Source organism: Hydra viridissima, unplaced genomic scaffold (genome assembly GCF_058129835.1).
Source record: "Hydra viridissima isolate aposymbiotic clone 2 unplaced genomic scaffold, HvirCarnegie_v1 scaffold_5, whole genome shotgun sequence".
Taxonomy (NCBI): Eukaryota; Metazoa; Cnidaria; class Hydrozoa; order Anthoathecata; family Hydridae; genus Hydra; species Hydra viridissima.
The window spans coordinates 16586896-16601522 of record NW_028324304.1 but is presented as its reverse complement, the minus strand read 5'-3'; the positions used below and the strand labels follow the sequence as shown (position 1 = coordinate 16601522).

Here is a 14627-nt window from a genome sequence, read left to right as displayed (position 1 = left end):
TCGCTAATATATATATATGAAATTTTGACCACCATGTATTCAACAATACTTGATGAAATAATATTTATTTTGAGGTGCTATAACAGCAGCTTTCTTAGGAACAGATTTTAAAGCAGCCTCATAGTTCAAGCATCTCTAATTTATAACTTAGAAAAATTAGTATTTTCAAATTTTTTAATAGCTTTTTTTAAAACTACTAATGATAAAAAATATTCAAAGCAATAAAGAGCGATTGCCATTTTTACTATATTATATATAACACTTCTATTTGTTTTGAAACATGAAATTCTGGACCAATGAAACGGACTTTCGGTAGGATAAGAATTTATTTTTGGCTACCGACTTTCGGTTGGCTATCCACGGCGTTAATAAAAGTTTAAGTTTATTACATTTTAACTTAATTTACGCTCAATTTAAATATAATTTACAAATCAATGGCTTGCTTTCATTGCAGCTCAAATGGGCACCCCAAGCGCACTGCATTGGGAAAATGGCATCAGTTCAATCTCTTTTTTTTTTTCGAGCACACACTGGCCAATTAGTACCAAGGTTGTTCAGGCGAATCTCATCGGACACTGAATTTTCTTTTTTTTGTGGTAAAGGAGAGGTCTCTTTCCTATTGCTTTCTTGTGGCGCATGGGAGGTTGACGCTCTGTTGTCTTCAAAAGGTCTTCCTATCTTTGGTGACAATCAAAAAAATGCACACGTGCACAGTGAGCCAGAAGTCACTCTTAGTGGATTAAACTAATAACTCTTTATTTAACTTATATAAAAAAGATTTAAGAGCCATTTTTGCACTGTTTAATAATTTGCGGATTGTGGTTTCAACGGTGATATTTTAAAGTTTTGCTTGCTATGGATACCTAAATTTAGCAACATTTTATTTTTCAAAATCATTATAAACTGGACAATAGTTGTAGCTTTTAAATGATTTACTGTATTAATCCATAATAACCAGATAAAGTATGGCCCGCCAGAGTCGGTTTGCCTCAATTAAACCGCTGCTATTTAAATAGCCAGTTTTGGACTCTCAAAATGGTGGCGGGATTAACAAACGTCTCTACGAAAACTAAGAAACTGTGTTAATGGTATGTTTCAAATAAAGATCTTTCCTTTTTTAATATTACATTTTTTATAATGGAATGTTGAATACTAGCAAAAAGCAACCCGTAATACGGGAAATGGTCGTAATACAGTCTCATTTGGTTGGCTTCGTCTATAGATTGCTGAACATTTTCATCAAACTTTCTAGATTTAAGCCTATAAACTCATCAATAACAGGCAGATTGTAATCAGCCAGCGTTTTACCACTTAGTAATCTTTTCAATTTGATAAAGAGTAGCTTGTTCACCCATTAGAAGTGGGACTGAGCGGAATGTGAATGGAAAAGTGAAAAAGTTAATTTAGAACTTGATCAAGACCTTAAAACATTGTACACTGGTTTTAATCATAAAAATGTTCCTGACTTCATGAAGCTATTTTTGAATGATCAGCAAAATTATATTTAAGTGGTCAGTGGCGGATAAAGACTTTTCGGGGCCCGGGGCTATTTAAAAGTAGGAGGCTCCGTTCCACTAACAACGACAAAAATGAGTAAAACAAAGACTTTCTTGAAAACGCAATCACTGATATTTATATACAATTTTTATATTTATTTTATTGCATTAAGTTGAGTGATTTTTTTCTGCTATCCTTCCCCTCAAACTCTGCAATCACATAGCTGAAATCAAAAGTTTCTAATAATTTTGACTCAATAGTTTATTTTGCTATATTACTTAAACGACTATGGACCATAGTTGATCGGTGCATGCTCTTAACTCTTTTAAGAGTAGAGAATGATCTCTCAGGTTCGCAATTTGTTATGGGAATAGTTAGAAACAAACGATATGCTATATAAACATTTGGAAATACATCAGTAATATCGGTTTCAACAATCCAATTTAAAACATGCCGAGTAGGGTGGTTCAAAAATAGGTCATTGTAAAATTTCAACTAGAGTGGAATCTTATAAGGTGCCCAGATATCGGTTTTATATATAAATTTTTTTTTTAGTTTATTTCCGTTAATGTTCAAGGGTGGCCCACGGGCCCTAAACTTTTTAACTTTGATGATTTTTATCAATTTTTCAGAAATTTCAACGCCCGTGGGCCACCCTAAATCAATGGGAAAAAAAAAAAAAAAAAATCATCAGTAAACTCAGAATGAGTAATAGAAACAAATAAAAATGCACTCTTAATAAAATTTTTTATGTAAAAATTCTGAATGAACCTGAAAAAAATTAGGAAAACCGAATGTTTTGCTTTTTCAATCATTTTCTTTTGTAATTTCAATCATTTTCTTATAATGACATTTTTACCATTTTTTACAGTTAAACCATCAAAAGTTTTAAATATCATACCACAATATTGCATTTTATATATAAATTTGAGAAAATATTTTTAAAAAATTCTTTATTTTGTTGATCATGGTACAGTTTTGTTGACTAAAAAGTCAAATAATGCTGGAAGTAGCATTTGCTGCAAGATCGTTCTTCTTGGATCCTTGTTTACTTCTCTTGTAGACATGGTTAAACAAGAACATATTTTGCCTCTTTTCCTCCTTATTGGATTTCATAATAAGCTCCTGAACCAATTTGATAGCTCTCTCAGAAGAATCATTGACTACATCTAGAAATTTGATGGTAGTCTCAAACTCTAGATAAAAATCATTCAGCTTCCAGAACTGTGAAGGGGTTTTCAGCCACTGCACTTCCCCCTTCCCATGGCCAATCTTATCAAAGATTAGCCAAGATTGCTCAGTAACAAGAGATGCTGGGGATGGAGGCTGATCTTGGAAGTAGTCTAGTGAGTGAAGAACCTTCTTATCTACTTCAATACGCTCCAGTTTGAAGACATTGGGTCTGTCCAAATGAGTACTATAGAGTTTCTGAGCTAACTCGTCTCTATCAGGGTAATTCTTATCAGCTAAAGCAAACACAACTAGAACTGAACTTAAGTACCAGTCATGCTTTGACATTGATCGGACTACTTCAGTAGCTCCAGGAAGATTTATTTCCATAAACCTCTTCATTTCCCAGAGGGCTTTTATATCCTATAGAAAATTTAATGTAAATAAGAAATATTCTATCATTATTGTTTACATGTTTTTATTTTTATTTTTATTCTAAACCTTTATTATTTTTACCTGATATGGAGAAGCAGCTGGCAACTCAGCTCTAAGGAACCATTTAGCATAAAATATACTGACAAACATAGCCATATCAGATATTTCCTCTTTGTTCTCTTTAGTTAGACTAGGAATGTGATCGAGTAGAAGGTACATTTTCAGATAGTACAAGGCTTTAGCCATGAACCTGGCATGGTGTACAGGTCCAGGCATATAAAACCTGAACCTCTCCTCCTTAGTAACAATCATTAAAGAGAGCTCAACTAACTCATGGTAATCTTTTCTTGATTTCCCATTCTGTATTTTATTAGTTTTTGTTTTTAAACATTAAAATACATACAAAAATAGTTAACAGAAAAATAATATACTAGAATGAATAATTCATTTTACCTTTTTGTATGTCTTATTGTTAATTAAGTCTCTGTAGAACTGTTCAGATTCCTTTTGCTGTTGGTTTATCCAGGTTTCAGGTGGAGTTTCAATCCTCTTCAGGGGCAGTATATCTTTCTCCAGATCATTCCAGACTGACTTGATTTTTTTGAACAGCTGGTTATCTGGTCCTGTAGATTTACTACTTGGGTACATCTTACAGAAGTGAGTAATATGACGTTCCAGAACATGGTGTCGGCAGGCAAGGAGAAGAAGTGGCCGTCCTAACTTTTCTGACATTCTGGTATTTACACCTTGGAGCCTTCCAGTGTTTGATGCAGTGGTATCAAAACAGATACATTGTACTTGGTTAGTGAGACCATAATTCTCTAGAAGATCATAAATAGCAATGAACTGCTGTTCTCCAGTCCCTGAATCAATAGGAGGAATACCAAGTAACTCAGCTTTTCCATTAACTTTCACTAGTATAGCAAGTCTATTCTGAGTAAATGAAATATTTCCTGTATATTCTTTTACTATCTTTCCATCAAAATGAACAGAAATCAATTTATGACCAGAGTTGGCCAGGTCCTTGATGTACTGTCGAATCTTTTCAGCTTCTGAATTGATCACATGTTCTATAGCTCTGAGCGAGGATGATTTAGAGACAACATATTCACCAACATTTCCTCCTGAGAGAGCTATTACACTGCTTATGATAGCAGTGTGCTGATTCACTGAAAGACCTTTACCTGCAGCAGTTATAGCAGTACGCCTGAGAATATCTTTAGGTAAAAATACACTATTTTCTTTAGCCTGAACATTTGTGGAAACAAACTCATCCAGATCACTTTCATCAGCATCACCTGCATTACTTAATGAATCAACAGAAGTATCGAATTCATCATGGTTTTCCACCAACTGCTTATCAGATTTCTCACTCACATCTCCACAAACCTTTTTAGAAGCTCTCTCAGCTGCATTTTTGAAGCTGGTGTCAGTAGGTCCTATGTAACCTGTCCTTTTCTCCTTTTGCATTTTCAAGAATTTGATATATTCTTTCTTGGCTTCAGCTGTTCTTTTTCTGTCCTGTTTTATGTCTTCAAATAATACTTCTATGTTATATCCTATCCGAAATACCTACTTAGATTCTGTTACAAAGTTCTCCCTCTTCATGATTTCTGCTGGTTTTTCTCTATTCCTATGAGATTGCAGCTTCTTTTAGTTATTCAGCAATGTTTCAACTTGCTTCCTTAAATTAATAATTAATGATGAAAGACTTATCTTCAAGTAATTACAAATTATATTAAAATTAATGAAACAAACCTAAGAGAATTCTTTACATCACGAGTTTTATACCCCCCAAGCTTCCAAGGAACCACCAATTTAGACATAATACAGCAGTGATTCTTATCTTATGGACAGATTTGTGTAAAACCATTACTGTTGGTACAGCAGACAAGATTTCTCAGAGCAGCATAAGGTATGATTTTACGAAGGTGAAGATAATACTGAATAATCTCTTCTCCTGTGGCAAATTGCTTAGATGGAAGTGAGTCCCTTGATTTACCAACTAAGAATATTTCATCGGCCCTTTTGCTTTTTTTTTGCATGAAATTTTGGCATTTTATCTATTTAATTATAAAAGAAATAATAATACATAACATAATTTAACTTTATATATTTTCATATTTAAGAATAAACATATTTCTTAGATATTCACTTGTATTTATTTTTAAGTTTTGCTATTATTCAAACACTTGATTGACGTCGCTTGCTATCTTATTGCCAGTTTGGAATAAATGTTTACAGTTGTACTCAGTACTGTTGTACGCTGAGAAAATACGTGAGTTATAGAGTAAATTGAAGTCTAGATTGTCTTCTAACTCATCTTAATTAACTTTAAATTATCTAAAAAAAAATATTATTTACACTCGTAAATGATTTTCTATCCATATTTATGAGATTTTCACTGTAAAAAATGATTAAAAAAATTATTGAAATTACAAAAGAAAATGATTGAAAAAGCAAAACATTCGGTTTTCCAAATTTTTTTCAGGTTCATTCAGAATTTTTACATAAAAAATGTTATTAAGAGTGCATTTTTATTTGTTTCTATTACTCATTCTGAGTTTACTGATGATTTTTTTTTTTTTTTTCCATTGATTTAGGGTGGCCCACGGGCGTTGAAATTTCTGAAAAATTGATAAAAATCATCAAAGTTAAAAAGTTTAGGGCCCGTGGGCCACCCTTGAACATAAACGGAAATTAAAAAAAAAAAAAATTTATATATAAAACCGATATCTGGGCACCTTATAAGATTCCACTCTTGTTGAAATTTTACAATGACCTATTTTTGAACCACCCTAATGCAGAGGAATCAATGTGCTTTCAGTCTCAGATTTATCTTTTTTAAGCGAAAAAAACCCGGAGACTGCAACTTTAATAATGTTACTAATTGTTCTATTTCAAACATGAAACCTTCTAAATCATTTGAGTACACTTCTACTATTTTTGTCGCGCTAACTTGCAATTCCATGGTACTAATAGTTAACAGCTTCGATAGAAATCCAAATAACTTATTTACGTGGTTGTAACCATCACTTCTTATAGTTAATTGTGTTACAAGTTTGTTAATAATGACAAAAAATGTATTCACTCGAAACTTGTCGGATACGCTTAAAGGATCAACTTGGTTTTCTCTGTTGCTCAATTTTTTAATTACCTTTCTTTTTTCTTATCCGAATAGTCTTTTTCAATAAACGAGGTAAGTTTTTTTGATTCATTCTCAAATCTCGTAAAGTCGTTTCGTAAGTTTTTTACAAAGTCAATTAGTGAAAGTAACATACTGCTTGCTGTATGCAAATCTAATTCAACTTTTTGAAGAAATTTGCTAACTGCATTAAACCTCTTAAGTATGTGATGCCAAAGGACAGCCATGAATGCAAACTCTAGCTTAGTGATCTTATTTAATAAACAAAAAGCTTCATGACGAGTATCAGATTTTTCTTCTGTATCCTCAGCTACATGACATACCGCTGTATGAATCCCATCAAAATTTTCTACTAAACTTTTTGAAGCATCTGACCTACATGACCATCGTGTATCTGATAGGCGCTTGAGTGTAGCATGATTTCCTTTCAATAAATCCCATCTATGTGTTGAAGCTACAAAAAATGAATGCAAACTCTGGAGAACGCCAAAATAGTTGATAGAATTGATGCACTTACTGACACTGCACTGCCCTACTAAATTTAAAGAATGTCCAGCGCAGGGGACATATAAAGCTAGTTCACTCCGCTCTTTTAAACGTGCTTGTAATCCAGAATATTTTCTCTTTCTTCAATCTTCTTTTAGAAGCTCCACTTTCATATTTTCTTAGCATTTTAATTATAACTGTATAATCTGAAAAGTGTTAAACTGTTCTTTTTTTCTCTTTCACGAATTTAGCGCTTCAGCTATTAAATGCATTCACAAAAGAACTCTTTTGTGCGGAAGTACAAAAGAATTGTAGAATTGCAATCGTTAATGCATTTTCAATAACAATATAATTATTTAAGTCATTAATGATTTTCCGAAAGGAATTATTTTTGTAGCAATTTCTACAAATGTTACATTCAATTATTGCTATAAGGGGCTGGTACCAATCTAGTAATTTTTTTTTTTTGTAGAAGTAGTTGCGCTCCTTCGTTGTCAAAGACCGGAGAAAATATATAATGCAGCGTTTTTGTTGACAGTTATTTTATTTTTGTGCTTTTGTTTTCAGACAATTTAGTAAATTTAACTTTGGCTCTTTTAAGTTAATGAAAGATTTAATTTTCAGAGTTAATAAAAAAATTATTTACTTTGAATCGGGGCCCCTAAAATTGTGGGGCCCGGGGCTATAGCCCCCTAGCCCCCCCCCCCTTCTTTGATCCGCCACTGAAAGTGTTAGCAGGGGAAAAACATTTTTTATTTTTAAAAAGTTAAAATAGTTAAAATTGTCTTATTTTAATGGTATATACTAATAAAAAAGAACAACAATACTAACTAAAATTTAATGATGTCGTCATTAATTGTACACCCCTTCATGGGCGCCGGCAGGATTTTTTTCAAGGAGGGGCAAAATAAAATTCAAAAGTGATATTTCAAAAACTACAAATGCATCAATTAATCAAGTCACTTTATTAGACCAGTGACAACAGAAAGTTAAAGAAAATGTAAAAATAAAAGCACAAGAGTGAAATTATTGTTATTCAGTAAATAGAAATTGTAGTCGTCTGCATTCACTGCCAAACTTATTTACAATTTGTTCCATAAACTCAGATTTTCTGGAGCGTATTTTTTCACGAAGCACGCTCAGCATGCAAAGCCCAGACAAACGCTCATAATGCTAATAATGCTAAATTATACCAAATAATGCTAAATTATATAATAATAAAATGATTAGTTAAAAAACATTGATTTATTAAAAACAAATTGGACATATTCCAAAAAACAAAACAAAAATTCAAATGCAGCAGGTTAATTCAAGTTAATCAAATTAAATATATATAATTATAATAATCAACATTTAGCTAGCAAAAAACACAAGGTAATAGTATTATTAAAATGAATATAACACAATAAATAGGAAAAAAATTAATAGAAATACAATACAAACAAGAAACATTTTGCCAACAAACAAAAAAACAACAACATAAAAACGTAAATGAAACTGACACATTAAAAATAATTTAAAAAATTTGATCACTGCATCCAATTCTTTCTTCGTTAGTTAGAATTTTATTTGTTTGCGTAAGAACTTTGTTATTGTAATTCGATTTCTTTTTTTTTTAATATTATTTCCTTTAATTTCCTTTTTTTTTTCTTCCTCTCTTCTTTTTGTTTTCTATACTTCTCCTTTATCTATTGTTTTTTTCTAATTATTCCTTTTTTATTTTTCTATGATGTATTTCTATCATATTTTTTTAAAAACTTTCATTCAAACATCTTTTTTTAAAAATATAAAATATGCCTTTATAAAAAAGCTTCCGCCATCGTGGAAGTGATTGCATTTGATAGTAATATTTCATTTGAACTGTTGTAATTTACATTACGGTGAGTAAACTATAAATGAGTTAAATTGATAAGATATCGAAATAAACAGTTAAAAGAAATTTTGTGAATATCAAAATCTTTCTATTCATTTAGTACTGTACCATTATTTGCATATTCTGCGTCAATATTTTCAATGTCACAAGCTGCAGACCGATCATTTTCAGTAATTTTGATGTTTTTTATATTTTCATGGGTTTTAATAAGTTGAATGGTTATGTTCTCAGTACTTGTTCTAGCAGCTGAAAAGGTGTTTTTGAACATTTTTAATTTGAATCTGGGATCAAGAAATATTGACAAGATGATGTTATAGTTATCAGTATATTGTTTGAAACTATTCTCCATTGAATTAGTTGTCATCAATTAAAGCTTTATTAATGAAATGTTTCAAAAACTGTATCTGTGGTATAATATCTGAGACAATAGAATTTCTTTCACTCAAGTGAACTCTTGTTTTGTGGAAATCTTTTAGCAAAACACAAAACTGTCCAATAATTATCCATTTGTTTGCATTTAATAAAGGAAGCTTGCCATTTTCAAGTGCATAGATGGTTAGAGGTTTCCTTTGTTCATAAATTAGATCTAACATATGACAGGTACTATTCCACCTTGTTGGAACATTTTGAATAAGTTTGTGCTTAGGAACATTGTTTGCTTCTTGAAGAGCTTTAAGTTTAGGGCAGGCTTGGAGAGAATTGCTGAAATGCCTAGCAATTGAATAGCAGTTTGCAATTATATTCTTGACAACTGTTTGTTCAAAAATACACTCATCAATTACTAGTTGCAGTGTGTGTAAAAACAAGCCATACTATCATATGGGCTATCTTTAATAGCCTTAACAATATTTGTACCCTTATCTCTAGCTATTAAATGAATTTTTGAAGGTGGTATTTTAAATTCAGCCATAATATCTTCAATCAATTCAGCAATATTTGCTGCTGTATGCCTCTCAGGAAATGGAACTACTCTAAGTACAACAGTTTTCTGATTAAATGTATTGTCTAAACAGTGACCTGTCAGGCTCATGAAGCTTTCATTTGAACTACTGGTCCATATATCAGTAGTAAAGCTTATAAATTCAGCAACTGAGTAAACATGGACAGCCATTTTTAATGTAAAGTATACACTAATTTTTATTATTTTACATACCCTAATGAAACAATGCAACTTTTTTAACGTCTAATTTCATTCCCTAACGAACGCTTCTTTGACCATACTGCGCATGCGTAACGCATGTGCAGAACTATTTGTTAACTTTTTTAACGACTAACTTTTTTAACGCAACAACGGTTTTTCATAAATTTTTTTGATAAATCAGAAAATGTCAGTTGATGTAGATTGAATGGTTTAGCATTCATTCGTTTCCTTGAAGACCGTACCAATCTGAAAACTGTCATCCGATCAATTATTGAAAAAATTGGTACATTTTTCTTTTGAGCTTCGATTGCACTGTGCATGGAGTCAACTTCCATGTGAGTATGTCCAGTTTCTAAGAATTTGTGTTCAATGCAATCGAAATGGAGTGTTTGCACCACATACATAAAAATGCAGCTATGTGTTGATTTCGATTCTGACCTCCACAGTAATCTGAAAATAAAGACAGTTCTTTAATAGTTTTGGGAATTTGTTTCAGCCAGAACCACAAGGCACTTCCTATTTCCGAACTACCCCTTTTCACATTCATTTCTGTCCAAATATTGCAATATCCGTCATTAGGCAAGCGTGATTCGTATATCGTCAAATTGTAGACACAGATCTTGCGAGAGTAGTACAATTGAGAATTGTCACTGGACGGTATTTGTAGCACACTTTGGAGATCGAAGGTAAAAAAGATGGATCAATGTGCGATCGCTCTTTGTCCTTTGCTTCGCTTTGTCCTTTACTAATACCACGTAATCAGAGTTTCTGCTTTAAAACTGTGGCAAGGCATTTTAATAGATTTTTTTGTTAACGTTTGAAAGTTTAGAGTTTGTCGGAAACTCGCATGGCTCGCAAATTTCTGCGGCCTCCTCGATGTAAAACAATATGTTGCAAGTCCATCTCTTAAAGGTCCATGAATATACTAACAATAATATCATGGATATTGAAAATAATCCTTTACCGAAAAGAAAAAAAAATAGTTTTAAGTTAATTCAAATTAAAAACCAACGCTAAGTTCTTAATTGAAAAAAAAAGTAATTTTCATAACCACAAATTTTTAAAAGCATTATTTGTCATTTATAATGGTAAGAGTATTGAATTAGCATAAAGGCATTGTGTTTTTCTTCAAAAAATATTTCGAAACAAAATACAATTGGCTTATTTAATTAAAATAAATTGGCGGGCATCCATCAAGTACAAGTTAGTTAAACTACTGACTTCTGCTCCCTCTGCTATTCGTTTTTATCTTTTCAATGTCCCCTGATTTTTTTTCAATTATTTCTAACATTTTCATAAAAGTCTGGTTCTTTTAAGACCCAGATAGATATACCTTATGAGAAAAAAAATAACTTTATTAGGAACTTTGGTGTAATCAAAGTTCATGAGGTGTGTAACCTCTTTCAACGAAAACAAACACATATATATATATGTATATATGTATATATATATATATATATATATATATATATATATATATATATATATATATATATATATATATATATATATATATATATATATATATATATGTATATATATATATATATATATATATATATATATATATATATATATATATATATATATATATATATATATATATATATATATGGGCGATTCCATACTCTAGTGAGTTATTTTCAGAAAAATAAATTTCAATTATCATCAAAACTTAAGTTATCTTTGTGTTACTTTATGTTTGAATATTCTTTATTTTGATTTGTTAACATTATTTGTGTTTGTTTTGCATTTTTAATTGTGGCTTAAAGCTGTGCGATAATTTTTATAAATAAATTGTAAATAAGTTGCTTATTGATTAAAGTGTGTAGCATTAAGAGGAATTGTTTTTTTAAAGATTAACTACCACAAATTTAATAATTCATATTTGAAGTTTAAAAATGTAAATTTTTTAAATAAGCTTCATTTTTTTGACAATATATAATACTTGTTTTAATTCTCCAACAATGTGACTGTCCCCTAAGTAACAAATATGTCATTTTTATTAAGTTTATGCTTAAAAAAAGTATCCAATAAGGGAAAGGATTATAACAATCATAATAAACTACTTTTTCTATATTTAAAACTAAAAATCTGATAGTTGAAGCATTTCCTTAGAGCCTGCAGACAATGTTTATTTTGGTCCTGTAAGTAACGGCTCAATGTCCCGTAAGTAACGGCTCATTGCATAGTCTTTAAAGTAAGAAACTTATCCAAAACATTTTGATATTTAAAATACAAAACACAACGAACTATTTACAAAACTATCTTTTAATGGATAGAAAATCTTATGGAAAGAAAGTGTTTCGAACATTTGTAGAACTTATTGACAATCTTTATTTTCATTTCAGACCAAAATAAAAATTAACAGCTAAAACTAATGCAGAAAGGCAGAGTAAATGGAGACGATTGAATCCTATTTTAGCAAGGGAAAAAAATAAAGAATATGTTAAGAAACACCGAGAAAAAAAAAGGGAAGAGTACAGAAAGTTGCCAAAAGATAAAAAACATAAAGCCGATACAGAAAGATTAAAGAAAGGGAAAAAAAAGCTAAGTGGAGGAAAGAAACTTCAAATGAATTAAATGAAACTATTTGCTACAGGCAGCCATATAGTACACGTGCTGCAAATAAAGTAAAAACAATGTTACCTAACAGCCCCTCAAAGCAAAAAGCAGTTATTCTAAAATTAGCTGTTGAACTAAATTGCAAAATTGTTGAAAGTTCTATTGAGTATAGAGGAGCAACTTTCTTAAATGAAGAAATAAAGCAAAAAGTCTTTGAATTTTTTGAAAATGATGATATTAGCCGTATGTCTCCTGGAATAAAAGATAGAGTTGCTATCAGAAATAATGGCAATAAAGAGCATATTCAAAAAAGACTCATGTACATGAGCCTAAACGAGACTCATGCCTTGTTTATAATAGAAAATGAAAATATCAAGATCAGTAGAAGTAAATTTGCAAGTTTAAGGCCATTACATGTTCTCCTTAGTTGACAAACACCAGCTAATTTATGCACTTGCATCTACTATTAAAATGTAACTCTTTCACTGAAAAAGCTTTCTGTTTGCAGTGCAAATATACTTGTTTATTCTAAAAAATTTGCAGACTCTTGCCTTCAATACCCAGATGACCCAGCATGTTGGTTTAGTGAGTGTCAGCATGAAGAATTCGGTTTCAAAAAAAAGCATTAATTGCAGTGTGATAGTGATACTTCGGAAAAAATTGTTGAGTGGAAACAGTGGCAAGATGATAATGGAAGGATAAATCAATTAGTTCAAATCGCTTCAGTAGTGCACTTGTATGATCATCTGTGCTTATGATGCCTAGCTTTTTAACTCACAGTTTTATTAAAAGACAACAGCACAAAAGTTTAGAGTCTGACAAAAACAGCACAAAAGAGGTAAGTGGAATAGCAGTGATACAAATGGATTACGCAGAAAATTACAAATACTTTTCTCAAGATGAGGTTCAAAATGCACACTGGAATCAACAGCATCTTTACTTCTGTGACTTGGTTTCAAAATACAAAAAACTGTCATGCAATTGTTAGTGATTGTGCAACTCATGATAAAGAAACATCATTAGTATATTTTGATAAATTAGTTCAAAGCCTACCAAAGGATGCTTTTCAGCTAAGAGTTTGGACAGATGGTCCATCAAGCCAATTTAAGAACAGATTTATTATTGCAAGTACTCAAAAGCTCCAAAAAATATATGGGATTGCCATCAAATGGAACTATAGTGCAACTAGTCATGGAAAGGGACCTATAGATGGCTTGGGAGCAGTTGTTAAAAGAATTGCTTCTAATTAGGTTTTAACCAGAAAGGTTATTATTAACAATACTGAAGATTTTTATCACGTACTTTCAAATACTAACCCAAATTTTCATATTTCTTTAATTTCATCTGACCATATTCATCAAATGAGCTACAAGAATCTACAAGAGATATTTCTGAAATCAAATTATGCAAAAGGAATTTCATTACTTTTCCTTTTTTGATGATTGCCTACAAATAAAACGATATTCCTCTGAGTCAGAAACAACAACTCCAAAAATCAAAGTTGCAAAAAAAAACAAAAAAACAAAATTAATGGGAATGCAGGTTTTTATGTTCTTTTTTAATTTGTTTTTTGAATTTTTATAAAATGTTTAAAATTAGGATGCACATAAAATAGACAATAAAATAGGCTGTAGACTTTAATTTTACTTATTTTTAGTCATTTCTTTAGAATACTAGAGCTAATCCCAAAATTGGAGTGAAGAAGTCTATGCTACGAAAAAAATGATAAATGACAAATTATCTTTCTTGATGCTTATGATGATTATTAAACACACAAAGTTTTTTCATAAATATATGTTACATGTCTAGACATATGTAATATATTTATAGATAACAATATATGTAATGTAGAGATGTAATATTTAGAAATATGTGTATATATACATATATATGTCTGTGCAATGTATTGCTGATGTATAGAAATTATTTGATAGTTCTTTAACTTTTAATTTTAAAAAATCTGTTTGTTATGGTTATTAATGTGCTATGTCCCATAAGTAACGTTTATTTCTGTCCCGTAAGTAACGCAAACTAATTTGATTTTGAATGCTTATATAAATTGATAAAAGTTTCTAATTATTAATTTTATATAGAATGAAAACAACTAGATTTATTTTGAGAAGCTCGTTTACATAGATTAAACAATTTGCTTCCAAAATCCAAATGAAAACAACAGGTTTAGCGTAATGTTTTTTTGAGTCCCGTAAGTAACACACTATATAATGAAATATTGTTCCAAAACAATTCATAGTTGAAAGAATTTAAAATATACATTTGAACAATTAAATGATTTCGGGATGATACATACCTATATG

The 14627-nt window shown here is 30.7% G+C and overlaps 4 protein-coding genes across 5 annotated transcripts in view; all 4 read right to left on the bottom strand.

Annotated features, from left to right (window-relative positions):
• The window catches only part of LOC149888979 (uncharacterized), a 34349-nt gene extending 24517 nt beyond the window's left edge, over window positions 1-9832 (bottom strand). For both annotated transcript variants that reach the window (XM_090089363.1, XM_090089364.1), the window contains exon 1: window positions 9032-9832. The gene's annotated coding sequence lies outside the window, so the exon portion shown is untranslated. The remainder of the gene's footprint in view (window positions 1-9031) is intronic.
• On the bottom strand, window positions 2491-3421 carry LOC149888982 (uncharacterized). The gene is made up of 2 exons (XM_090089152.1): window positions 3184-3421; window positions 2491-3090 (listed from the first exon to the last, which is right to left on the bottom strand). The coding sequence occupies exons 1-2, from the start codon at window positions 3412-3414 to the stop codon at window positions 2491-2493; spliced, it is 831 nt and encodes a 276-aa protein (XP_089945278.1). The 5' UTR covers window positions 3415-3421.
• LOC149888981 (uncharacterized) lies at window positions 3547-4614 on the bottom strand. Its single transcript, XM_090089151.1, has one exon. It carries the CDS (start codon window positions 4570-4572, stop codon window positions 3547-3549), a length of 1026 nt encoding a protein of 341 aa, XP_089945277.1. The 5' UTR covers window positions 4573-4614.
• On the bottom strand, window positions 8960-9717 carry LOC149888980 (zinc finger BED domain-containing protein 4-like). The gene is made up of 2 exons (XM_090089150.1): window positions 9420-9717; window positions 8960-9357 (listed from the first exon to the last, which is right to left on the bottom strand). The coding sequence occupies exons 1-2, from the start codon at window positions 9715-9717 to the stop codon at window positions 8960-8962; spliced, it is 696 nt and encodes a 231-aa protein (XP_089945276.1).
• Window positions 9833-14627: the final 4795 nt, after the last annotated feature.